Here is a 26,879-nt window from a genome sequence, read left to right as displayed (position 1 = left end):
CAAACCGTTCAAAGGTCAAGGCTCTCAAAAGAAGCCCTGGTCTGGGAAACAGAAGTCCGGTCAGTCCGGATCCGCAGCCCATAACAGTGCGGCCTGAAGGGGCGCCCTCACCCAGTTTTGGGGTGGGGGGGACGCTTGCTCGGTTTTCTTCAACCCTGGTTGGCCCGCGTGCGGGACAGATGGGTTCAGGAGATCGTTCGATCTGGTTACAAGATCGAGTTTCTCTCTCGGCCGGAGAGCAGATTTTTTACCTCAAATCTTCAACTGTCTCCAGAGCGTTTACGGGACCTGCACCTGGCGGTGCGGGACCTGAGGGCTCAGGGAGTGGTGGTTCCGGTGCCTCATCGGGACAGATTTCGGGGGTTTTATTCCAATCTGTTCACCGTGCCCAGGAAGGAGGGCAAGGTTCGTCCAATTCTGGACTTGAAGGCTCTGAACCGCTCTGTGCGGGTTCGCAAGTTCCGCATGGAATCCCTACGGTCGGTGGTGGCTGCCCTGGTTCCGGGGGAATTCATGGCCTCCATCGATTTGAAGGATGCGTATCTTCACATCCCCATTTTCGAGGGTCACCAGAGGTACCTTCGATTCGCCATTGCGGAGGATCACTACCAGTTCGTGGCGTTGCCTTTTGGTCTCGCCTCGGCTCCGCGGGTTTTCACCAAGGTGCTTGCACCGGTTCTGGCATTATTGAGAGCCCAGGGCATTTCTGTCCTGGGGTATCTGGACGACATTCTGGTTCGGTCTGCGACCAGCCAGGGTCTGGAGAAGGACCTGTCTGTCACGATGCAAACTCTGCAGGAGTTTGGTTGGACGATAAATTTTCCAAAGTCGACACTGAGTCCGTCGGTTCGTCTTCCCTACCTGGGAATGATCCTAGACTCGGTGCAGGCGAAGGTCTTCCTGCCGGAAGACAAACTCAGAACTCTTCAGGAGGAAGTCAGGTCCCTCAGGGACGTTCCTCACTCGTCTCTGCGGACGTGCATGAGATGTCTGGGATTGATGGTCTCGGCTTTCGAGGCGATTCCCTTCGCCCAGTTTCACACGCGGGGTCTCCAAGCGGAGATCCTGTCCATGTGGGACGGGCGACCTCAATCTCTGGATCTTCAAATCTCGTTGAGTCATCGCACCAGAAGAGACCTTTTGTGGTGGCTCCAGTCCCCGATGGTGTCCGGGGGCAAGTCGTTTCGTCCTATCTCGTGGACGGTAATCGCCACGGATGCCAGCCTGTCGGGCTGGGGTGGTGTTCTGGGCGTTCTGTCCGCCCAGGGAACTTGGTCGGAGGGGGAGTCCTCCCTTCCGATCAACATTCTGGAATTGCGTGCGATAAATCTGTCTTCATCGCTGGACGGACCGGCTGCAGGGCTGCCCGGTTTGGGTGCAGACGGACAATGCCACGGCGGTGGCCTACATCAACCACCAAGGGGGCACCAGGAGTGCCCGAGCGGCTCGAAGTGGCCGACATTCTGTCTTGGGCCGAGACTCATGTCCCGGCGATAACGGCGGTGCACATTCCAGGGGTGGAGAACTGGCAGGCGGACTATCTGAGTCGCCAGACCCTGGATCAGGGGGAATGGTCTCTCCACCCGGCTGTCTTCCAGCTGTTGTGCGCGAAGTGGGGTCTTCCAGATGTGGACCTGTTCGCGTCTCGTCTCAACAACAAGGTGAGAAGGTTCGTGGCAAGCATGCGCGACCCTCGGGCAGACGCGTCGGACGCGTTAGTGGCCCCGTGGCATCAGTACAAGCTGATGTACGCGTTTCCACCGATTCAGTTGCTGTCCAGGTTCCTTCGCAGGTTACACTCGGAACGCAGCACAGTGATTCTTGTGGCACCGGACTGGCCTCGCCGGTCCTGGTACGCAGACCTTGTGAATCTGGCGGTCGACCCCCCGTGGCGTCTGCCTCTTCGAGACGATCTCCTGTCTCAAGGGCCGATATACCATCCTGCTTTACAGTCGCTGGCTTTGACGGCCTGGCTGTTGAGACCGAGGTCCTGAAGGAGAAGGGTCTCTCCCCAGAGGTCGTTCATACCTTGCTCAACGCGAGGAAGTCTTCCTCGGGGAAGGTTTACTACCATACTTGGAAGGCCTATTTTGCCTGGTGTGAGTCCAGGGGGTTTTCACCCCGCACATACTCGGTTTCCCGAGTGCTGTCCTTCCTTCAAACAGGTGTCGATCAGCGTTTGGCGCTGGCTACGATAAAGGGTCAGGTGTCTGCGCTGGCCGTTCTGTTTCAACGTCCCGTGGCTTCCAACTCCTTGGTTGGCACTTTTGTTCAGGGAGTGCGGCATCTGGTTCCTCCTAGGAGGGATCCTCTGCCCCCTTGGGACTTGAATCTCGTTCTATCTGTGTTACAACGTGCTCCTTTTGAACAGATCAGGGAGATCTCGTTGTCTATGTTGTCCAAAAAGGTCGCCTTTTTGGTTGCGATCACTTCGGCTCGCAGAGTGTCGGAGCTGGCGGCTTTGTCCTGCAAGTCTCCGTATCTGGTTGTTCATTTGGATAAGGTGGTCTTGCGACCTAATCCTTCTTTTCTTCCGAAGCGAGTTTCGGAATTCCATCTTAATGAGGATATTGTCTTGCCTTCGCTGTGCGCGAAGCCTAAACATCCAAAGGAGGTGAGACTACATACTTTGGATGTTGTTCGGGCAATAAGGGTTTACCTTAAATCGACTGAGTCTTTTCGAAAGACGGACTCCTTGTTTGTTCTTCCAGAGGGTCCTCGGAAGGGCATGGCGGCGTCGGCCTCTACCATCGCCAAATGGATCAGGCAGACCATTGAACAGGCGTATGCCTTGCAGGGGAAGGTTCCCCCTGTGCCTGTGAAGGCGCACTCTACTAGATCTCTGAGTACATCTTGGGCCTGTCGTCATGGCGCTTCTGTAGCCCAGGTGTGTAAGGCGGCGACCTGGTCGACCGTACACACTTTCACAAAATTCTACAAAGTAGATGTTCAGGCATCGGCGGATGCTTCTTTTGGCCGCAAGGTTCTTAGTGCGGCAATTCCCTAGGGTCCCTTGTTGGGGACCTCTGGCTGTTGGGATGAGTTTTTTATCCCCTGGTTCTTTGTCTTTTCCTGGGTTGTTGCTCCTGTTGAGCAATTATTTTTCCTGTAGCCCAGCTGGTTTCCTTCCTTTGGTAAGGTTCCTTTCTTTGATGCGGAGACTGCGTTGCCTTTCGGCGCGGATGCGTTTCCCACCCCTCATGTTTGCACTGCTTTGGGACGTCCCCATATGTGACGAATATGAAGAGGCGGCGACTGTCGGAGGACGTAAGAGATAACGGAATTTTTGTAAAATCTTACCTGTAAAATTCCTTTCTCTGAGTCCTCCGACAGTCGCCGCCCCCGCCCCTCTTTTGGGGTTTGGTTGTATACTCTACTGCTATTCCACTGAAACTGAGATATGGTTGCAGGAAGTAGGAGGGTACTGACTGAGGGGACCACCCCTTGAGGGTGGGATATGTTAAAAGCTTTAATGTTAACATATTCTGTTGCCTAGCTACTCCTTCGGAGCAAAGTCTAATACCCCATATGTGACGAATATTAAGAGGACTCAGAGAAAGGAATTTTACAGGTAAGATTTTACAAAAATTCCGTTATTCCGTTATTCCCTGGGTTTGGGACTTTTCAGGCACTCGCCACAAGAAACACATGAAGTAAAATTATAAAGTCATTTTATTATACAAAAATATAAACAAAGCTCCTAAAATACAGTGTTAATTCTGATACACATGGCACAGATGAGTGTCAAATATTATTCTACAGTAAAATGGTACAAAATTCATAATTGGTATACAACATAATATACAAGTGGTGCCGCTATCAAAACACTTACATCAACTGTGTTTTGTGTGCAGATTCCTGTTTGCTATATAAAAGCAACTGGTTTCAGGTGCCTGCCTGGCTGGTTTAAGTATCATCAATCATCCAATTTTAGTAGATGTACTTTTCCCAGCAAGACTGTCAGAAGTCTGTGCCCCTAAGTCCCGGTCTGGTAAATGGCTGAAGCCCACAAAAAGTTAGGAACCCTGATAGAGAATGGTATAAAATGTGCCCATATAGTAAATGGAGTAGCTAGGTTGCAAAAGGGTATGGCCTTATATAATGAGAAAAATTTTGAGATCTATATCAGCTATCTGAATTTATGAAGCAAAAAAAGAGGTGGGGGGGGGGGGGTGTTTTCGCTAGCATCAATAGGGAGCAGGTAACCAGGATTCTCATAGGGAGCTATATCGTTAAAAGATAAGAAAAGAAATGGCCTCTAAGAAGAAGAAGCAGCAGGATTTTATTATAAGAGCAGGCAGCCTGAGATAGTAGAATAGTAAACCCTGTTTAGGCATGCAGAGGATACAGGGTGCATAATGATATAGATATACAAACGGGTGTCAAAATATTGCCCTAAAGCCACAAAAGATGTGACCACAGAGTAAAGAAAGTTTGAATGAAGGAGGTCTCGCCTTAATATAACATGAGGATTTATGACCTGTGACCGTATCTCACAGCAGACAGGGTGAAGTTAAGTAATTAGTCAGCCGAATTCCTGAAGGGGCTTCCTGGGATGCCGGGGCTCGGCGCCGCCCCCTCCACGCACGTGCGCGGGATTGCGAAGTCTCACGGTGGCCAGCCTCTGCGTCCCACAGGCACAGAAGTTCCACACCGCTGTGCACTCCACAGTGGGAGGAAGCAAAAATTGAGCATGCGCCGGGTATATACGGATCCCGGGATGGAAAAACCTGCTCAGATTAGGGCACACGCAAGTTTGCGATGCCCTTTCCGTGCCAGGTCGCTCCAGACAATGGATCAGAGTGGGACAGAGTGTACTGCTGCGGGGGGGGGGGGGGGTATGGTTAATAAAAATTATAGAATAGCAGATCGGTACCATAATAAAGGATTATATATTCTTAATGTATCTAAAGGGGTCTTAACTATACAGTGGAACCTTGGTTTACGAGTACCTCTGTTTACCAGCGTTTTGAAAGACTAGCAACATTTTTTTAAAAAAACTGTCTTGGTATACGAGCACTGTCTTGATATACGAGCAGTTTTATACTCTAAAAGCATGCCATCCCCTCTGTAAATGCACTCTCTCACATACAATTATGTGTCCCAGCGCTTGTACACTGTATAAACATGCCGATTTATATTGTTTTAGAGTGTCCCTGCACTTACTGTATGTATGTGTCTCCTCGTTTCTCTGCCTCTCTCTCACCTCGTCTCCCTGCTCTACCCGGCGGGAGGGGCCGATCACTCCTTCTGACGTCATCTGAGGAGGAGGGGAGGAGGAAGCAGAGGGCTGCAGTGAAGTGAGTGAACAGCCAGACAAGCACTAATACAGAATAATCGGCATCTGTTATGTAGTACAGCACGAATACAGGGACACATAATGTTTAACAAAGGAGATGGCATACTTATACTGTACAGTAATGTACTACTTTATATATAACAGCATATCTTTATATTACTATAAATGCTTGTGGAACGAATCATCTGAGTTTCAATGCTTTCCTATGAGAAAACTTGCTTTGATATACGAGTGTTTTGGATTACAAGCAAGCTGCTGGAACGAATTATACTCGTAAACCAAGGTTCCAGTGTAATGTGTAAGAGTGATATTTAGAACCCGCAGCAGCCTTAAACAAGTTGTACAGTTTGTTGCATATGAAAGATATAGTGGCAACACATCAAAAAACAGGAAAAAAGTTTCTATTATATCGATACATATCATATACTTTAAACAACCCTGACTTACAGTGGGTACGTAAAGTATTCAGACCCCCTTAAATTTTTCACTCTTTGTTATATTGCAGCCATTTGCTAAAATCATTTAGGTTCATTCTTCTTCCTCATGAATGTACACATAGCACCCCATACTGACAGAAAAACACAGAATTGTTGACATTGTTGCAGATTTATTAAAAAAGAAAAACTGAAATATCACATGGTCCTAAGTATTCAGACCCTTTGCTCAGTATTTAGTAGAAGCCCCCTTTTGATCTAATACAGCCAGGAGTCTATTTGGGAAAGATGCAACAAGTCTTTCACACCTGGATATGGGGATCCTCTGCCATTCCTCCTTGCAGATCCTCTCCAGTTCTGTCAGGTTGGATGGTAAACGTTGGTGGACAGCCATTTTTAGGTCTCTCCAGAGATGCTCAATTGGGTTTAAGTCAGGGCTCTGGCTGGGCCATTCAAGAACAGTCACTGAGTTGTAGTGAAGCCACTCCTTCGTTATTTTAGCTGTGTGCTTAAGGTCATTGTCTTGTTGGAAGGTAAACCTTCGGCCTAGTCTGAGGTCCAGAGCACTCTGGAGAAGGTTTTTGTCCAGGATATCCCTGTACTTGGCCGCATTCATCTTTCCCTCAATTGCAACCAGTCGTCCTGTCCCTGCAGCTGAAAAACACCCCCACAGCATGATGCTGCCACCACCATGCTTCACTGTTGGGACTGTATTGGACAGGTGATGAGCAGTGCCTGGTTTTCTCCACACATACCGCTTAGAATTAAGGCCAAAAAGTTCTATTTTGGTCTCATCAGACCAGAGAATCTTATTTCTCACCATCTTGGAGTCCTTCAGGTGTTTTTTAGCAAACTCCATGCGGGCTTTCATGTGTCTTACACTGAGGAGAGGCTTCCGTCGGGCCATTCTGCCATAAAGCCCCGACTGGTGGAGGGCTGCAGTGATGGTTGACTTTCTACAACTTTCTCCCATCTCCTGACTGCATCTCTGGAGCTCAGCCACAGTGATCTTTGGGTTCTTCTTTACCTCTCTCACCAAGGCTCTTCTCCCCCGATAGCTCAGTTTGGCCGGATGGCCAGCTCTAGGAAGGGTTCTGGTCGTCCCAAATGTCTTCCATTTGAGGATTATGGAGGCCACTGTGCTCTTAGGAACCTTAAGTGCAGCAGAAATCTTTTTGTAACCTTGGCCAGATCTGTGCCTTGCCACAATTCTGTCTCTGAGCTCTTCAGGCAGTTCCTTTGACCTCATGATTCTCATTTGCTCTGACATGCATTGTGATCTGGAATGTCTTATATAGACAGGTGTGTGGCTTTCCTAATCAAGTCCAATCAGTATAATCAAACACAGCTGGACTCAAATGAAGGTGTAGAACCATCTCAAGGATGATCAGAAGAAATGGAAAGCACCTGAGTTAAATATGAGTGTCACAGCAAAGGGTCTGAATACTTAGGACCATGTGATATTTCAGTTTTTCTTTTTTAATAAATCTGCAACAATGTCAACAATTCTGTGTTTTTCTGTCAGTATGGGGTGCTATGTGTACATTCATGAGGAAGAAGAATTAACTTAAATGATTTTAGCAAATGGCTGCAATATAACAAAGAGTGAAAAATTTAAGGGGGTCTGAATAATTTCCGTACCCACTGTATGTTGAACAAACGCAGACTGCGTAGTAAGCAGGGTATATACAGTTACTAGGCTTATATGACCATATCCTCAGAGGAGAAAAAGAACCTGATAGTGCTACCCTCAAAAATATTTAAAATTTAACATTATACAGGGTTCATGTTGATAATACCACAGATAATTAACATAGGGTGCAAATCAAAGGGGGGAGGAGCAGGTTTATTTCTCCATACCCCCAGAGATGAAACCTTCTAGAAATGGTCGGAAAGATACCATTTCATTCAGGCCGGGGGCTGGGTGGCCTTGCAGAGGTAGATCCACCTGAGCTCCACTTGGAGGAGGACTTTGTTCCATTCCCCCCCTCTTGGGCTTGGGTAAGGCGCCACCTACAGGAGTAGACTAGGCAGTGAAACTATTTAGAAAAACTTTTCACTAGACACACCCTTAATTTGATGAACTTTGTCTGTCTTGACGCAATTGCTCTATCCACTCCGGATTCTAGGCTTGGGAGGACATCACCTGGATCCAACTGACTTGCGTGTTTAATAGGTGGTGCCGCCTTCATCCAAGCCAAACCTTTTGGATCCTTACAGCTTGCAGTTCTGGTGCAAATTGCATCTGGTACCAATCACGTGTGGGTTTTATGAAGATTTGGATCGTGTTTCATGTTTTTTTGGTGTGATAGAACCCACCCCATGAGTGGGAGGAGGCCATGGTTAGTGATGTATAAACAGGCAAGCTGTAAGGATCCAAAAGGTTTGGCTTTAAAGAGGAGGGCACCACCCATGAAACACATTTCACTGAGCCTGCCTTCTGACTGGCAAAGGTGATGAAAGGAGGAGTTTCAGAAGGCAGGGTCAGTACAGGAATCTGCTTACAGACATCAAGGTACCGTGGAATATGTAGTCCTTTGAAATTGAAAAGTAATTGACAGAAACTGAAAGTAAACCAAAGGAACGAGTAGAGGAGAAGCTGCAAAGCATGCAGAACGTTGAGAGAGAAACGCGTTGGGGACCAACCAGCATATTGCGCCTTACCGCAGCGCAGGAGTGTGAATGGCCTAAATTCTCTGAATTTGAACACTTGTTATATGGCTGAGAATGTCACTGCATATGAGGACCCCAGACTCAAGTAACCCGTTCACTTCCAGTAATTTTGTTTTACACACACACACACACACACACACACACACACACACAGATCTTCATAAATTGGTTGAGAAGCTGAGCACACCGCTCATCTTATTCATGTAGAACATCACATTTGGGCTGCTCTTTTAATGGCTTCTCCCAGTGGACCCTACCCCTGCATCCACAACAGACATAAGTGAAGAAAGTGCTAGTGAAGCGTTTACAGTTTCACCATTTATGGTGTGTCTGTCAGATAATGAAAATTGCCTTGAAATACTATATATCCCTGTTAAAGAAGAGTCAGTGGTTCCTCTCTGACCCTATAGTCACTAAATAACTGCAGGAGATCAATACTCTTCCTAAGTGCCAGTTTGTCGGCAGACCTCATAGGAAGATTTCTATTTAACAAAGCAGTGCAGGCAGTGGGAAAGGTAAGTATTTTTACTCTCTTCTTTTACAGGGATATATTTCTGGCCAATTTTATTTTCCTGACAGGATGGCTTTAGGAAATGAAAATTAAAAGAAAAAGGCCCATTTGGGGGCAGGGACTGATGTAAATGTGTAAAGAGCTGCATAAATTGACAATACTGTAGAAGTACCTGTAATGAATAAATACAGGGCCGGTCATGGGAACTAATTGCTTGGTGATATGTATTTCAATATTTTCTTTTCACCATAGATCGCTATTTGATGACATTGCTGGAGAAGGATGAATGTTTGACAGAAGAGGGTGAAACCTGCCCTTGTTCTCCCCCCAGCATATTTACTGAGGCCTGTAACAATGAGACATACATTGAGGTAAACCTATATTAAATTGTAATTATGGAGCCTTCTGTATTTGCATTCATTAACCACTTTAAAACTGTGCCAATTCTGACATTTTCCACATACATGTGAAAATCTGTATTACTTAGAATCCCCAAACTGGAATTACCCTTTAAATATTTTGGAATTAAAGACTTAAAACAAAAGATTTCCATTCCTGCTAATGCTCTACATTTATAGAGTGGGAAGTGGTCTTCCCACTCAGGTCTCCAGCCTTTAAGCCCAAGTCTGGAACAAACTTTTGTTGGAAGACATGGTATTTCAATCCAGCCAAGTCTGGCTACAAGACCTCCTCTTAATAAATGGGTGCCCCATTTGTTAAAGTAGGGAGACCTCTGTCAGCCAGGAAATCTCAGATGTCTGAGACCTGACTGTCATTTCCAAGGGCTACAAACTGGGGTTGCAGACCCTGCCTCTCCTCCCCCCCCCCCCCCCCACCTCATGCTCTCAAATTTACCACTCTTCTTGCCATAATGGGCAGATCTTGTTGCTTTTAGGCAGCCTCTCAAAATAATCATTACCTCCTTTAAAGTCTACCATCTTGCCTGGAAAGCCTATTTTGCATCGTGCCAGGTTAGGAAACCATACTAGGGTATACTTTGGGGGGGGGGGGGGGGTAGGTGCATCCTGTAATTTCTACAGTCCATTCTAGCTCACTGTAAAGTGCCATTATGAGACAAGTCTCGGCCTTGGCTTTCATTTTTAGGGACTGTCGGACTCCCTTATCTGACCCAAATTGTAAGGTGGCCTTTCTCGTTGCAATTGCATTTGTGCAAGGTATCTGAATTGGCAGACTTAAGCTGGCTACACATTATACAATTTTTTTTCTTTTATATTTACCAAAACCATATAACAGAAGGTCAAACCGAAACACTTTGAATTTGTATGCAATTAGACCGACCCTAGCACTACATAGTTGAAGGAAAATATAAAAGAAATTGAACAAATAAATTGTATAATGTGTAGCCAGGTGAGCATTTCTTCATATTACTGAAAGATGTGGCCTAAAGCCCTCTTTTTCACTAGGATGGTTTCCTCCTTCTTTAACCAGGATATTTTTCTTCTGTCTTGCTCCAAACATCCCAAGAAAACTTCTTTCCACATTCTTGTATTCTTGTAGTATGCACTGTGAGAATCTACCTCTAAGCTGCAGTCTTCCCAGCTTCTCACTCCACCAATGTTAGTGGGATGAATTATATGGGGATGTCCATGTTTTTAATTTATTTCTAGTGATCCATGTTTTAGCTGGGGTTTACATAGTATTTTATCAATTTAAATAATAGCTAGAAAAGGACAACCTGTTTTTGCTAATCGATCATCCCCCCCCCCCCCCCCCCCACTGAATGTCTTTAAAGTAGTATTAAACCCTTAAACATTTTATTCTATTGCAACTTTCCAATGTTAAGATCTTCCAATTTCATCTGGTAATCCAGCCAGTAAGTCTGTTTTTCAAAAGAACAAGCTCTGCTGCAGATTGTATCAGTTAACAGAGATGAGAGAAACTTTTTAACACTGGCAGGGTGATTTACAACAATTAGCTTTTATCTGTGTAAAACCTTTACCCCCCCCCACCAAACAAAAATGTTTGCTGTAACTGATTTATAAAGCTCATTCATCCAGAGTGAAGGCATTCTAATACAGGTGATGTGGTGGAAAACCTAAAGAAAACTAATGCAGCCATCACATCTAATGATTGGTGACCAGCAATATATTTTTTTTTTCTATTGAATTTTATACCATTTACGGCAGTCAGTGCTTCCATTGCGAGAAGGACAAAAAAATATGTTCTCTTTAAATTCAACTATTAGGAGTATGGCTTTTCCCAATCAATTCCATTTTATGCAATGTGTATTTTAGCCACTTCCACAAACACTTCTAATCCATTTAGCAGTAAGGCACTTGAACTTACCTGTCTGTGTTTTTAAGACGGTGTCTTGAGTCGTCGAAAGTGATTTTTTTTTTTTTTTTTTTTTCAATGTTGTCTTTTCAATGCTGTAACAATAGGAACCATTTGTCTGCTTTGCTAAGTGCTCCAAATAAAGTATATGGATTGTAAAGTCTTATTAGCATTCTAACCTTGCACATACTACATTGTGAAATAAGTACTTACCTCTGAAGGTCACATCTAACCATCTTATGCCAAATTTTTGACGTGTGCTTTTTATTTTTTGAAGTAGTGTCCTGCTACATAGCTCCTCTAAAAAAACATTCATGTTTTTTTTGCAGATATGGAATGAGTTTATGAACCGCTCTGGGGAAGAGCAAGAGAAGGTTCTTCTGTACTTGGAGCAGGAAGTGAGGAGACCTAGGGAAAGAATTAATAAAGGAAAGGATAAGAGGACAGGTATCTTACTAAATAATTTTGCTGTAATGTGTGGTACTTTGCTTGCTATAACAGATCATGAAATACAATTAAAAAAATCCCCAAATACAAAGAAGGGCTTCACTTACAAGAATGTGGTTGATTCCAAAACTATTGTCAAATTTAGAATATTTTTTCAGTTCAATAGAAAAGGGGACCATTTCTAGACCATTCAGCTTCCTGTGGGTAAGAAGACCGATATCTTGGAAACACATTCCTTATAGGTTAAGCACTGGTAAAGCTTTCTGCACCAGCCATGGCGTAATAGGAAGGTGATGGGGCTTAATGGTGAAGGGACAGGATTTTGCCTCAGCACAATTTTGTCATTTATTTGTGCTGGAGTCTAACCACCCTAAAGCAGCCACAGGTTTCCAAAAAGTGTATGCACCAGGGGTGTAACTACATGGGTTGCAATTGCAACCGGGCCACATGCTCCAGGAGGCCTGTTCAGCTCCCCTGTACACCTGGATAGGAGGGGTGGCGGGGGCAGCATGTAGAGAAATCACTGTCCTCCTGTTTCCTCCTGTAGCTGCAGGAAGAAAATGGAGGAGATTGGTTCCTCTGTATGCTGCCCCCACCACTCCTCCTCTCCAGCAGTTCACTTGTGTTCTGCTGTCTCTGGGCCCCTGTGTGCTCCCCTGGTTCCCCCCTCCTACTGTGCTGCCCTTCCCTCTCCTGCTGGCTGCTGTAGGGGATGTGTCACAATAGTGATCCAGGAAGGGGTCGGTAAATCTGTAATTTACCAGCTCCTTCCTTTTCTGAATGGACAGAGTCCTAGTCAGTGAAATTTAAAAAAAAAATAAATAATAAATACAATTAAAATACTAAAAAATAAAAACTACTGACACCAGTTGGTGAACTTCCAGGATCGCAAAGGTCTCATTGGCGACAGGGCCCTGGCATTCCACCACCGTGGGGAGGCCCCAAGATGGCAGGAAGGGAGCCCACTGCAGAACTTGTGAAAAGTAATAAAGGGCCCCGCAACGAGAGGGCCCCAGGATCAGTGGGAAGAGCCCCAGGCTTGAAGGGAAGGGCCCCAGCCAGGGGTCCATGGTGCCCTTCATGATTTTCTTGCACCGGGCCCCTGAAGGTGCTAGTTACGCGTCTGGTATGCACTTGGTATCTGATGTAATGTGATTCTTGTTATATTAAAAGTCTAAGTGTCATGACAAGGAGGATTTCATCTCTTTCGAAATTGCAGTATTCTATGGTACACAGGAGAATGTGGACAGCAGCAAAATGACCTACTTTTACTACTCTGAAGGGACAGAATAAAAGCTTTGCTTTTCTATTATAGTAAAAAAATAAATAATTTAGTTGACAGTTTCTTATATTTGATATATGGTGCCTTTTACACAGAAGATTACACAGTGAAATGTTCGATTTATTTGCCTGTTCTCCAAACAGTTGCCAAAGTAAATGTGTTCTTTGCTCGTATTTGGCAATATCTTAGGATTGCAGGTTTGGAGTTGCCATAAGCAGCCATTCATTTTTTCCCCAATGCACCACCACTGCCAGACTAAAAACACCTGTTAAAGTGTTTTTTAACTTTTTAGTAATTTTTACACAGGCCTGAGGATTCTTAGAGATGTGGCAGCAGATTTGGGCAGTGGGGGGATGGTGTAAATGATCAACACAGGTGACTTGCACTTCCAGCCAAACCTTACGGCCCCTTTCACACGGGCTTTCTGATCAGGTCCGCCTGTCAGTTTTTTCAGGCAGACCTGATCGGACACTCCATTCACCCCTATGGGGCAGTGGAGGTCAATGGGGATATGTCCGCTGACACCTGCTGCTAATCTGACCTGATCCTGTCCGTGAAATCCAGATGGATCGTAACCCTATTTCTCTGTCGCTCATTGACAGACGCAGTCCTCTTGATTAATATCAAATCGGATTATACTGCCCTCTACAGGAGTAGGACACTAGGCAGAAGGAAAACGTTCTGGCCACACCTTAGGGGCAGTCCCAGAGGGTATATCCTCTCTCTCCCTGCTACAGGATGTCAGTTTTTTTTTCTGTCTAGTTAGGATTAAGGACCTAAGTTCCTTGCTGGGATCTTGGTCCTGGCAAGATTTTTTTTTTTTTTTTTAGAAAAAAAAATTTTAGGCGGCTTTTTTTCTCCAGTTGTTCCTGTGAGATCTTCAAGCAAGTATGCTGAAACTGGGCGACGGGCTGGATGTTAGGATCCAGTGGTCACCCCAGTCAGCCTACGAGCGCTTGCAGGCCCTAGCTCCGCGCTGGGTCGGCCGCGACATAGTCCCACTGGACGGGGACTGACCCTGCGAGTTAAACGTCTCGCCTGGACGCCGACGACCAGTTAGGAACTGAGTCACGGCGTCCGTATTGGTCGACAGCCCCCCCACCTCGGTGGAGAGGGGTTCTGTCAGGAGTTGGCGCCCGCCTGTTCCGGTATGGTGAGTAAGAAGTTCCCCCCTCTCCCCCCTGCCGGGTTTGTGGGTGGACGCAGGCCCCTCCCTGGGATGACCGGAATCCTGGATCCCCCCCCTCTCTCCTATAACAGGTGCCACAGATCCCCCTCTTGAGGGTGATTTAGTGAATATGAACCAGAAGCTTGGTTTGGGAGCTGACAATCGGTCACTGTATGAGGGGCACTGTAAGGGATCATGACTGTAGTCAATGGCTGGCATTACTATTAGGATGGCCATGTAAGAGGGCTTACCTGATACATAAGGTGCAATACAGGCTGATGCCTGTGCCTGGACACCGCTATCCGCAGGCCGCCATCCTCCCGCAGGCCACCATCCTCCCACAGGCTGTACACCTCCCGCAGGCCGATGACTACCTCCCGCAGGCCGCTGCTATTTTGCACAGACCGCTGCCATCCTCCACAGGCCGCCGCCATTTTCCCGCAGGTCGCGCGGGGCCACCATCTTGGCGTAGCCTCGTGTCTCCAGCATGGGGGCGGCCATGTTTCTCTTTCTCTCTTTCTCTTTCTCTCTTTCTCTTTCTCTTTTTCTCTTTCTCTTTCTCTTTCTCTTTCTCTCTTTTCTCTTTTTCTCTTTCTCTTTCTCTTTTTCTCTTTTTCTCTTTTTCTCTTTTTCTCTTTTTCTCTTGTAACACTGAGGGGCGCTGTTGCGCTGGGGGATTAAGAAAAAAAAAAAAAAGTTTTTTCTTTGAAATTATTATTATTTTTTTTTTGTTTGCTGGCAAGTGTCTTGTATAATCATGGACCCTGCCACACATGTATCCCCACCTGATCCCCTCGAGGTGGCCGCAGTACCCCGCTTGTGATTGATGCATTATCAGCAGTTTTGGAGTCTTTGGTATCCCAGGTGGAGGTAGCCTGTCAGGGAAGGGGGTCAAGGAAGCGACCCCCGCCTACCCCTATTTCATCTGATACTTCAGATACGGATTCTGAGCTGGTCACTGCAGCTGCAGGTCCCTCTGCTGGGGCTGCTGTCTCGGGTACGGTCTCCTCAGATAGTGAGGAGGACGTCTCTGCCTCTGCCATAGCGCAAGAAGAAGCGTTAGTGAACGCACTAGTCATGTCTGTCCGGGAAACCTTAAGTCTTGAGGTTACACCGGCAGAGGTAGATGACACTGAGATTCCCTTTGGTACCAGCAAGCCTACCAAAATGGCGAAGGTTTTTCCCTTGCCCAAATGTTTTGGTAACCTAATTAAGGAGGAATGGGATCATCCAAAACGAACCCCTGCTATTTCCAAACGCATTGCTAGACGCTATCCGTTTGAGGAATCCCTCCTTAAGAAATGGACGGTACCACCAGTGGTGGACCCACCAATTTCCAGACTAAATAAAGCCACTGTTATCCCATTGGGAGGACGCTCCGTCCTTTAGGGATCCGGTGGATCGAAAAGTGAAAGCCGAATCCCGCTCCATTTTTTTTCCCTGATAGGGTCAACATTTAGGCCAGTGATTGCCATTGGTTTAGTTTCACAAACATTGACAGAATGGACCAAATTGTTACGCCGTGACATAAAGGGGAGAAGTATCCCCCCGGCAGTATCAGATTTGCTGGAGCAGATTATACAGGGGCTACAGTTCATCTGTGACACCGCCCTGGACGCCACTCCCTTGCTAGGGCGTGCATCTGTTTCAGCAGTGGTCCTCAGACGCGTGTTATGGTTAAAGTGCTGGTCGGCTGATCAAGGTTCCAAAAAGACTTTGGCGAATCTTCCCTTTAAGGGGGATCGCCTGTTTGGGGCCACCTTGGATGAGATTATAAAGGATCTCACTGGGGGTAAGAGCACTTTTTTACCACAGACAGCTAAAGGTAAAGGACCTCGTAACAGAAGAGGACCTTCCTTTTCCGCTCATAAAGTTTGTTCGCTCCGCTGGGGCGGGCGATAAGGGGAAGTCCTCCAAAGCCCCTTCAGGGGGTTTCAGAGGGCGCTGGTCGGGAAAACAAAAGCCCGACTCAGCCAAACCTGAAGCCACCCCATCTCTGGGGTGGGGGGGACGTCTTCACCAGTTTCCGGATCCATGGCTTTCCAGAATCCCAGACAAAGGGGTTTGCGAGGTCATGCGGTCGGGATACAAAATCAAGTTTCGATCACTTCTACCGGTGCGATTCTTCCCTTCCAACATTCGACTATCCCCGGATCGCTTAAAAGCTTTGCGGGGAGCAGTAATAGACTTGATTCAACAGGGAGCGGCAGTTCCCGCTCCTTGAGCAGAACGTTTTCTTCACTTTTGCAAAAGATCACAAAAGGAGATTCTTTTCAGATGAAATCAGAATCCCTATTCTCTGGACAATCGGATCCGATTGAGCGAGCTGACCAGAAAGTCTCTGGTCTGGTAGCTTCGGTCTCCGATGCTCAGCCAGGGGAAGTCATTTCTTCCGACAGAATCCAGGTTACCGATAAATCTATTGGAACTGAGAGCGATCAGACTTTGTCTGATTCTCTGGACCAAGTAGCTTCAGGGCTACCCGGTTTGGATTCAGTTGGACAAGGCCACGGCCGTGGCTTATGTCAACCACCAAGGGGGCACCAAGAGTGCCCTGGTGGCCATAGAGGTGGCCAGCATTCTTCATTGGGCGGAACGGTTGGTTCCGGCTCTCCCCGCAGTATGCACTCCGGGGGTGGAAAATCGGCAGACAGATTAGGTCAGCCGTTAGATTCTGGATTTTCATCCAGAGATATTTCACCAGCGGGGCCTTCATTGGGGCACCCTGGAGGTGGATCTGTTGGCAGCTCGGCTCAACAGGAAGGCGCAGAGTTTTTGTAACCCGCTCCCGAGATCCGCGAACGAACACAGCAGACGCGCTGGTCGCCCCGTGGGGACAATATCAGCTACTGTATGTCTTTCCTCCTCTCAAGTTGCTGCTGAAGCTTCTTCGCAGGATAGAGGTGGAAGGAATTCCAGTTATCCTGGTAGTTCCGGACTGACCTCGTCAACCCGAGTACGCCGACTTCGTCAGGCTGGTCGCGGACGCTCCCTAGAGACTTCCTCTCAGGGAGGATCTGCGGTCTCAGGGACCGATCTTCCATCCTGCTTTACAATCGCTGGCTTTAACGGCCTGGCTATTGAGACTCAGGTGCTGAAGGACAAGGGATTGTCAACTTCAGTTATTCCTACTTTAATTAAAGCAAGGAAAGCGACTTCTAGAAAAGTCTATCATCGCACATGGAGGTCTTATATTGCATGGTGTGAATCCTTTGGATTTCCTCCACGAGCCTATTCGGTGACCCGAATCTTGGCTTTTCTGCAACAAGGAGTTGAGCAGAAGCTGGCCTTGAGTACTATCAAGGGTCAGGTTTCAGCGTTAGCAATCTTCTTTCAGAAACCTTTGGCTACTCATTCCTTGGTGCGGAATTTCATCCAGGGGGTGCGGCACCTGGCTCCGCCAGTGCGTGCGCCCTTACCGCCCTGGGATCTTAATTTAGTGCTGTCGGTTCTTCAGAAACCTCCCTTTGAAAATATCAGGGAGATTCCCTTGCTTACTTTATCCCAGAAGGTGGTCTTCTTGGTGGCCATCACTTCTGCACGCAGGGTGTCAGAACTGGCCGCATTATCTTGTCGTTCCCCCATATCTGATGGTTCATAGGGATAAGGTGGTTCTTCGTCCGAATCCATCCTTCCTTCCTAAAGTGGTTTCAGAGTTTCATCTGAATGAGGACATTGTATTACCTTCCCTATGTCCTAAGCCCAGTCATCCTCGGGAGTGTGCGTTACATTCCTTGGATGTGGTTCGGGCAATCAGGGTATACCTGAAAACTATGGACTCGTTTCGTAAAACGGATTCACTTTTTGTGATCACGGATGGCCCCAAAAAGGGGTTGCCTGCATCTGCCGCGACTATCTCCAAATGGATCAGACAGACGGTGGTACAGGCTTATTCTATTAAGGGTCGGAATCCTCCGTTCCCTGTTAAGGCGCACTCCACTCGGGCGCTTAGTGCTTCCTGGGCCTTCCGCCATCAGGCGTCGGTGGTCCAGGTTTGCAAGGCAGCTACCTGGTCGTCGGTTCATACCTTTACAAAATTTTATAAAGTTGATGTGATGGCATCGGCGGATGCCTCTTTTGGCCGCAAGGTTTTGCAGGCCGCAATTTGAGGAGACCGTTTGTCTACCTCAAGGGTTTTTTTCTGTTGGATTTTCAGTTGAGTCTCATCCTTTGGTTTGATGAGCCTTTAAGACTTCTAGTCGGCACCGGTTGGGCCTTCTGGATTTAAATTTTGATTTCTGTTATCCCACCCCTCATTTGTGGCACTGCTTTGGGACGTCCCGATTTGATATTAATCAAGAGGACTGCGTCTGTCAATGAGCGACAGAGAAAAATGGATTTTTGTAAAATCTTACCGTAAAATCCTTTTCTCTTAAGCTCATTGACAGACGCAGTACCCGCCCCTCTACTTTTGAGTTGGGTTGGGTTAAATTCTCTGACACTGCTTTGTGACATAACTGACATCCTGTAGCAGGGAGAGAGAGGATATACCCTCTGGGACTGCCCCTAAGGTGTGGCCAGAACGTTTTCCTTCTGCCTAGTGTCCTACTCCTGTAGAGGGCAGTATGACCCGATTTGATATTAATCAAGAGGACTGCGTCTGTCAATGAGCTTAAGAAAAAAGGATTTTACGGTAAGATTTTACAAAAATCTATTTTTCCATCCTTCTGGAGGATGGGATCGGATGAAAACGGACTGGCGATCCATTTTCTCCCCCCGATCTCCCCAGTGAGCAGAGATGAATTGTCAGCAGATTGATCCCCCGCTGGGCAAAGCGGAGTCGCCCGGGCGGAACACCCTTGTGAAAGGACCCTTACTTTGTCTAGTATGGATTAGGTGCAGGCTTGTTTGATAGTTTCTAAACCGAAAGCACCAGGTTTTAAAACGCAAAAGCCTTTTGGTTGTATTATATTGTTTTTTGCCTGCCAAAAGGATCTAAATTTCTCTATTCATTGACGGATGCAGTCTCTGATCCATATCAGTAGGGTTATGCTGCCCCTTACTGGAGTCGGACACTAGACGGAAAAAAAGTTCTGGCTACGCTTATGGGCAGTCCCAGGGGGTACACCCTCTCTGCATAGGATGTCAGTTTTAATCTGTTTAGTCAGGATTAAGGACCTAGTTCCCTGCTGGGATCTCTGGTCCTGGCAAAGATTTTTCTAGATCATTTTTTTTAGTTAGCTTTTCTGCGGATTTTTTTCCTTTGAGATCTACAAGCAACTATGCCAGATCTGGGCAACGGGCTGGATGTATAGATCCAGTGGTAACCCCAGCCGCCGTCAAACGAGCGCGCGCATCCCTTAGCTCCACGATGGGTTGGCCACTGGACGGGGACTTGCCCTGCGAGTTAAACGTCTCGCCGAGTCGCAGCGTTCTATTTGGCCAACAGCCTCCCACTTTGGCGGAGAGGGGTTCTGTCAGGAGATGGCGCCTACCTGTTCCGGTATGGTGAGTAAATGTCCCCCCCCCCCCCTCTTCCCCTGGCAGGTTTTGGGGTGGACGCGCGCCCCTTCCTGGGACGGTCGGAACTTCACACTCCCGGGTTCCCCTCTGTCCTGTCACGCACCTCCTCTTCTACCTGCCCCCCCCCATGCTGGGGGCTTTTGGGCCTACTCCCGGGGGCTAGAACCACACTTCAGGCCGGATTTGGGGGTGGGGGTTGTGGCATCGGAAGAACGATTGTGCGGGCGAAGTCTCTGCCTGTTCCTCCAGGGCCCCCTGCCAGTCAATCCCGTTTTGGAGTCCAAGGGGTCCCCACGAGGGTCGTCAGCTGCTCTGCAGCCGCCATTTTCTTGTACCCTCATGTGCTGAGATCGGCTGCGATCTTGGTACACCCGGCACAGCCTTTTTGCGGTGGTTTCTCTAATAGGAATCAGTATGGGAGTTCCTGGAGGTGCTTTTTTGTGGGGGGAGCCTTCCCTATACCCTGGGCTGTTTTCTCAGATTCTCCCCTTTTGGATCGAGATTGCTGCTGACACGTGCTGTGCAGAGGTTCTGGGCCTCCTGGGCATCTTTGGTAATGGGTGATGAGTCTGAGGGTCTCTCGTTCTCTCTCTGCTGGGGTCCTCCAGTGTGCTTGCCTGACCTCCCGTGGGGTGCTGTAGCCCGGTGGGACTTTAAAAAAAAACTTTTGCTGACAGGTCCCCCTGTTGCAAAATGGACCCTACAGATCATGTGTCCCCAACAGAACCCCTTGGGGAGGCCGCAGGGCCTTCCGGACCCCAGCTGTCTGTAGATGCCATTTCGGCGGTCCTGGATTAGTTTGTGTCTCGGGTAGAGGTGGCTTTTAAAGGGCGAGGTGCTAATAAATGCCCTCAGCCTACTCTTGCCTCATCTGATGTCTCAGGTTCTGAATCTGAGTCAGCCACGGGTCTCCCTGCCGGGTCCGCTACTTCGCGCCCTGTCTCCTCTGACAGTGAGGATGACATTTCTACCTCCACTGCCGCGCAAGATAGGGCGCTGGTGGACGCACTGGTTGTATCTGTGCATGAGACCCTAAAAATGGAGGACGCAGCTGCGACTGAGGCACAGATTACCATTTGGCACTCAAGCCATCCAAACTGGCAAAGGTTTTTCCCTTTTCCTGCTTATTTTGAAAACATGCTCAACGAATGGGACCGCTCAAAGCGTTCTCCTGGGGTGCCGAAGCGGATTGCTAGATGCTACCCTTTTGAAAAATGCCCTTTATAAAGAAGTAAACTGTGCCACCGGCGTTGGACCCTCCCGTCTCAAGACTGAATAAAGCTACCATGATCCCAGTGGAGGATTCCCCGTCCTTTAAGGAATCCGTCAGATAGGAAGGCGGAGTCTGTGGCCCGCAATATGTACTTCCTGGCGGGGTCTGCACTAAGACCGGTGTTTACGGTTGCCCTTGTCACGCAAACATTGACTGAATGAGCTAAGTTACTACGCCGTGACCTGGAGGGAAAACGTCTCCCTCCTGCCTTTTGAGGAGCTGTTGGACCAACTGGTGCAGGGGCTGCAATGTGTTTGCGATGCCATGCTGGACACTGCTCCCATATTTTTGTCCGACTGTTTCGGCATTGGTCCTCCAGCGTAAAATTTGGCTGAAGTGCTGGTCTGCGGATCAGACTTCTAAGAAGGCCCTGACTGATCTACCTTTTCAAGGAGATCGCCTGTTTGGAGCTACTCTGGATGCAATTATCAAAGGTCTCACGGGGGGTAAGAGTACCTCTCTCCCGCAGGCTAACAAGGCTAAGGCCCCTCATTGCAGATGGGGCCCCTCCTTTTCAGCACACAAGATTTTTTTTTTCTCCCTTCAGGGTCAGTCAATAAGGCAAAGCCCTTCAAGATTCCCTCGGGCCGTTCCAAGCGACCCTGGCCTGACAAACAAAGATCTGGTTTCTCCAAACCTGAGAACAAGACCACCTCTGCCTGAAGGTGCGCCTTCACCCGTCTCTGGGGTGTGGGGATGTCTTTGCCTGTTTTCGGACATGTGGCTATCCCGGATACCAGACAAATGGGTTTAAGAGGTCATACGGTTAGGTTATAAGATCGAGTTTCGATCCCTTCCGCCGGTAAGGTTTTTCCCTTCCAATGTGCGACTGTCCCTGGATCGCTTGCTGGCGCTCTCTGGGGCAGTTCAGGACCTGGTACAACAGGGAGTAATAGTTCAGGCTCCGTGTGCAGAACTTTTTTGGGGCTTTTATTCAAACCTGTTCACGGTTCCCAGGAAGGAAGGCAAGGTGCGTCCAATCCTGGACCTGAAAGTACTGAATTGCTTTGTGCGAGTTCAAAAATTCAAGATGGAATCGGTTCGTGCGGTGGTGGCCTCCCTACATCAGGGGGATTTCGTGGCCTCCATAGACATCAAAGATGCCTACCTTCACATCCTAATATGGGCAGGACATCAACAGTTTCTCCATTTTGCATAGGGGGAGGATCACTATCAGTTTGTGGCGTTGCCCTTTTGGTCTCGCCTTGGGTCTTCAAGAAGGTGTTGGCTCCGGTCCTGTCGCTGTTACGGCAGCGGGGGATATCGGTCCGGGGGTCACCTAGACCAGTGGTCCTCAACCCTGGCCTACAGGGCCCACTAACAGGCCAGATTTTCAAGATAACTGAAATACATCCCAGGTGATATAATTTGCTGCTCAGTGATTGCAGTACTCTAGTCTGCATCTCCCCAAGGTAATACCTAAAATCTGGCCTGTTAGTGGGCCCTGTAGGCCAGAGTTGAGGACCACTGACCTAGACAATCTAATTCTATTTGCGGAGTCTCCCAAGGGGTTGGTGACAAATCTGGAAATCACCATGAGAACTCTGGAGGAGTTTGGATGGATTCTGAACCTTCCGAAGTCGTCCCTGGTCCCGTCCATGAGACTGGACTACCTGGGCCTAACTTTGGACTCGTCCTCAGCCAGGGTGTTTCTTCCTCCAGAAAAACTCCAGACTGCGGCTCAGCTGTTGCTGTCCGGCAAATGGTCGTCCCTTCGGACCTGTATGAGAGTCCTGGGAGTAATGGTGTTGTCCTTTTAAGGGGGTCCTTTTCGCTCAGTTTTACATGAGGATCCTCCGGAAGGAAATCCTTCTCAAATGGAACAAGAATCCAAATTCCCTGGACAATCCGATCCAGCTGAGCCAGGTGACCAGGGAGTCCCTGATCTGGTGGCTTTGGTCCCGATGCTCAAGCAAGGGAAATCCTTCCTCCCTGTATATTGAACGATTGTCACCACAGATGCAAGTCTGTCCAGGTGGGGAGGAGTTCTCGGCAGTTTGTCTGCTTAAGGAATCTGGTTCCTGGAGGAATCTAGGTTACCGATCAATGTTCTGGAGCTGAAAGCGATCCGGCTTTGCCTTGTCCACTGGACCGAGCACCTGCAGGGTTGTCCAGTGCGCATTCAACCGACAATGCCACGGCCGTGGCTTATGTCAATCACCAAGAGAGCGTCAAAAGTGTCCTTGCGGCCTTGGAAGTAGCTGGCATCCTTCGATGGGCGGAACGCTTTGTTCCAGCTCTCTCCGCTGTTCACTGTCCAGGAGTGGAAAATTGGCAGGCGGATTACCTCAGTCGACAGCCTTGGCAGGGGAATAATCCCTCCATCCGGAGGTGTTCCAGCAGTTGTGCCTTCATTGGGGCACTCCAGACGTTGATCTGTTGGCGTCTCAGATCAACAGAAAAGTGCAGAGTTTTGTGGCCCGCTCCCGGGACCCTCTGGCAGGCGCGTTGGTGGCCCAGTGGGGTCAGTAGCAGCTGATGTATGCTTTTCCTCCTCTCAAGTTGCTGCCAAGATTTCTTGGTAGTATCGAGGCGGAAGGGATTCCGGTCATTCTTGTGGCTCCAGACTGGCCTCGCAGAGCTTGGTACGCTGACCTGGTCAGGCTTGTCGCAGATGCTCCTTGGAGATTTCCTCTCAGGGAGGATCTACTGTCTCAGGGGCCAATCTTCCATCCTGCTTTACGGTCGCTGGCTTTGATGGCTTGGCTGTTAAAAGCCAGGTGCTGAAGGACAGGGGATTGTCTGCTTCAGCGATTCCCACTCTGTTTAAAGCAAGGAAAGTCTAGTAAGATCTTTCATTGTACTTGGAAGTTGTACATTGCGTGGTGTGAGTCTCTCTCTTGGAGCTCCCCCTCCCTCTTACTCGGTGGCTCGGATCTTGGCCTTCCTTTTAATGTGGTGTTGATCAAAAGTTGGCCTTGAGTACTATCAAGGGTCAGGTCTCAGCCTTGGCATTTTTTTTCCAAAGGCCAATGGCTGCCCATTCCCTGGTGCGTAAATTGATCCAAGGGGTGCGACACTTGGTACCCCCAGTGCAACCTCCGCTGCCACCTTGGGACCTTAATTTGGTGCTGTCAATTCTCCAGAAATCTCCTTTTGAAAGTATTCGGGAGATTCCCCTGCTTACTATATCCCAGATAGTGGCCTTCTTGGTGGCAATTACTTCTGCGCGCAAGGTGTCGGAACTGGCGGTGTTGTCCTGTCGTACTCCCTATCTGGTGGTTCACAGGGATAAAGTGGTACTTCGTCCAGAGGGGGGTACATGGTTGCGCCTCATACCGCTACCTTGTGTGGGGGGGGGTTTCATCCTTTCATCCACCGGAATGACCCCCACCAGGGCCCCCAGGCCTGTTACTAGGTTAGGCCTCACTAGGCCCGAAGTCACGTGCTAATCGGCGCGGAGCCGCCATTTTGCTACGGCCTGCAGCCTAAAAAGGCCTCAGCAGCCTGCCTGGGTATCCCTATCACTGTAATGCCGGTGGCCATTTTGCTGGAGCCGGAGACAAAGGAGTTTCTGGCTCTTTTGGGCGGGGGCGTTTCCTTCTACATGCTGCTGATGGACCTTGCTGTGTTCTCCATGTGGTAACTACTCGCTTGCAATTCCCAAACATTTGGCTAGACGCTACCCGTTTGAGGAAGAGATCTTACGCAAATGGACGGTCCCCCCTCAGGTGGACCCCCAGATTTGCGGTATTCACAAGGCCACGGTTTTACCAGTGGCAGGATCCTCCCCTCTACCTGATCTGGTTGACAGACGTATTGAGGTCTTATCCCGACACCTGTATACGGTAGTGGGATCTATTCTCAGGCCTGCCCTAACTACCATTCTAGTCTCTCAGACTGTTTGAATGGGTAAAGGCTCTGAGAGAGGCACTGACGGTAACCCTGTTACCGTCATCTGCCCTGGAACTCGCTGACCAATTATCGCAGACTCTGCAATTTTATATGCATTGCTAACCTGGACGTTCTTCCGCTCGCAGCCAGAGCGTCAGTGGTAAGTGTGCTCATCAGACGTGCAATCTGGCTAAAGTCCTGGTCAGCCATCCAGGCTTCGAAGAAGCTTTTGGCAGATCTTCCCTTTCAGGGTGATCGCCTATTTGGTTCCTCCTTGGATGACTTGATCAAGACCGTCACTGGAGGAAAGAGCACACTCCTTCCTCACTCAACTAAGGGTAAGTCTCCCTCGCATAAGCGAGGTCCTTCCTTTACAGCCCAGAAGTGTCTTTTTCATGCGACTGCATCGCAGAAAACCAAACAGACTTTGGGCGGAAAAGATCCGGTCTACGTTTCTTCCCGGATCCTTGGACCTCACTGTTGCACGACAGGTGGGTCCACAAGGTAATTCTGTCCGGTTACAAGATAGTTTAGTTCCCGTCCGCCAGACAGATTTTTTTTTCCCTCCAATGTTCAGCTGTCCCCAGACCGCCTTGTGGGGCTGCAGGAAGCGATTCCTTGGGGGGGGTCCCTGCGGTTAGTGGTGGCGTTCTTGCATCAGGAGAAACTGCTGGCCTTGATCGATGTCAAGGATGCCTATCTCGTGGTGGGCAAGGACCATTTTCAATTTGTGGCGTTGCTGTTTGGTCTCGCCTCTGCTCCCAGGGTCTTCACCAAGGTGTTAGCCCCTATCCTGGCTCTGCTACAACAGAATATCGATTCTGGGGTACCTGGATGATCTTCTTCTCCGAGCGGACTCGTCTGTGACATTGGAACGGGATTTGGAGGTGACCATTCACACTCTGAAGCAGTTCGGTTGGAATCTCAGCCTTCAGAAATCTGCCCTGGTCCTAACAACCAGACTGGAGTATTTAGGGATGATCCTAGATTCAGCTTGGGCAAAGGTATTTCTACCTCAGAAGTTACAGAAGTTAAGGGAAGCGATTCTGTCGCTGCTGGCTTGCGACCTGGTGTCTCTCAGGTCATCTATGCAGGTGCTGGGCCTTTCACACGAGACTTTTTGCAACAGGAGATCCTTGGACAGTCTGGTTCGTTTGGGTTGGAGATCAAAGGAGTCCAAGCTCCCAATCAACGTTCTAGATCTGAGAGCAATCAAGTTGTGCCTGTTCCACTGAATGGACAATCTGAAGGGGTGTTCTGTCTTAGTCCAGTCTGACAATGTCACGGCCGTGGCATAGGTCAATCATCAAGGGGGCACCAGGAGTGCCTTGGCGACTCTGGAGGTAGCCGAGGTCCTGCATTGGGCAGAGGACTACGTCCCAGCCCTATCCGCTGTGTGCATTCCCGGCGTAGACAATTGGCAGGCGGACTACCTGAGTTGTCAAACCCTGGATCAGGGAGAGTGGTCCCTGCATCCACAAGTGTTCCACCAGCTGTGTCTCTGGTGGGGGACCCCGGATGTCGACCTGTTCGCCGCCAGACAAAACAGGAAAGTTTTGAAGTTTGTGGCTCGGTCCAGAGATCCTCTGGCCGATGCAGTAGACGCCCTGGTGGGTCCCTAGAAGCCAGTACGGGCTAATTTTTATGCATTTTCTCTGCTGAAACTTTTATCTCACCTGCAACGCAGGGTCAAGTTGCAGGGGATTCCGGTAATTCTGGTGGCTCCAGATTGGCCCCGGAGATCCTGGTACTCCGACGTGATTCGGCTGAAGGTCGTAGGTCAGTGGACACTTCCTCTGCGGGAAGATCTTCTATCTCCGGGTCCGATCTTCCATCCTGCTTTACAGACGCTGGCTTTACCGGTTTGGCTGTTGAGAGCAAGGTGTTAAAAGGACAGGGGTCTGTCCGATTCTGTGATTCCCTACCTTACTCAGGGCTAGGAAGTCCACTTCTCTGAAGATTTATCATTGTACGTGGAAAGCGTACATTGCTTGGTGCGAATTGCTGAAGCTGCATCCTAGATCATTTGCTATCAGTAGGATTCTTACCTTTCTACAGAAAGGGGTTGACCAATTTTTGGCGTTGGGCACTCAGTGTCAGATCTCGCCTTGGCTGTGTACTTCCAATGCCCTTTGGCTATGCACTCTTTGATTCGTATGTTTCTTCAGGGGGTTCGCCATTTGGCTCCCCCCAGGAGGTC

At 48.6% G+C, this 26,879-nt stretch overlaps 1 protein-coding gene across 1 annotated transcript in view; it reads left to right on the top strand.

Annotated features, from left to right (window-relative positions):
- R3HDM4 (R3H domain containing 4) overlaps nt 1–26,879 on the top strand; it is a 105,689-nt gene that overhangs the window by 59,092 nt on the left and 19,718 nt on the right. The window contains exons 3-4 of the mRNA XM_082248002.1: nt 9,170–9,288; nt 11,542–11,659. Of these exons, the coding sequence (XP_082104128.1) occupies nt 9,170–9,288; nt 11,542–11,659 (237 nt within the window). The remainder of the gene's footprint in view (nt 1–9,169; nt 9,289–11,541; nt 11,660–26,879) is intronic.

This window comes from Pelophylax lessonae, assembly GCF_965119305.1.
Source record: "Pelophylax lessonae genome assembly, chromosome: 1".
In the NCBI taxonomy this organism is placed as follows: Eukaryota; Metazoa; Chordata; class Amphibia; order Anura; family Ranidae; genus Pelophylax; species Pelophylax lessonae.
Note: the sequence above shows the minus strand (reverse complement) of the source record. Positions and strands in the feature narration are given on the sequence as shown.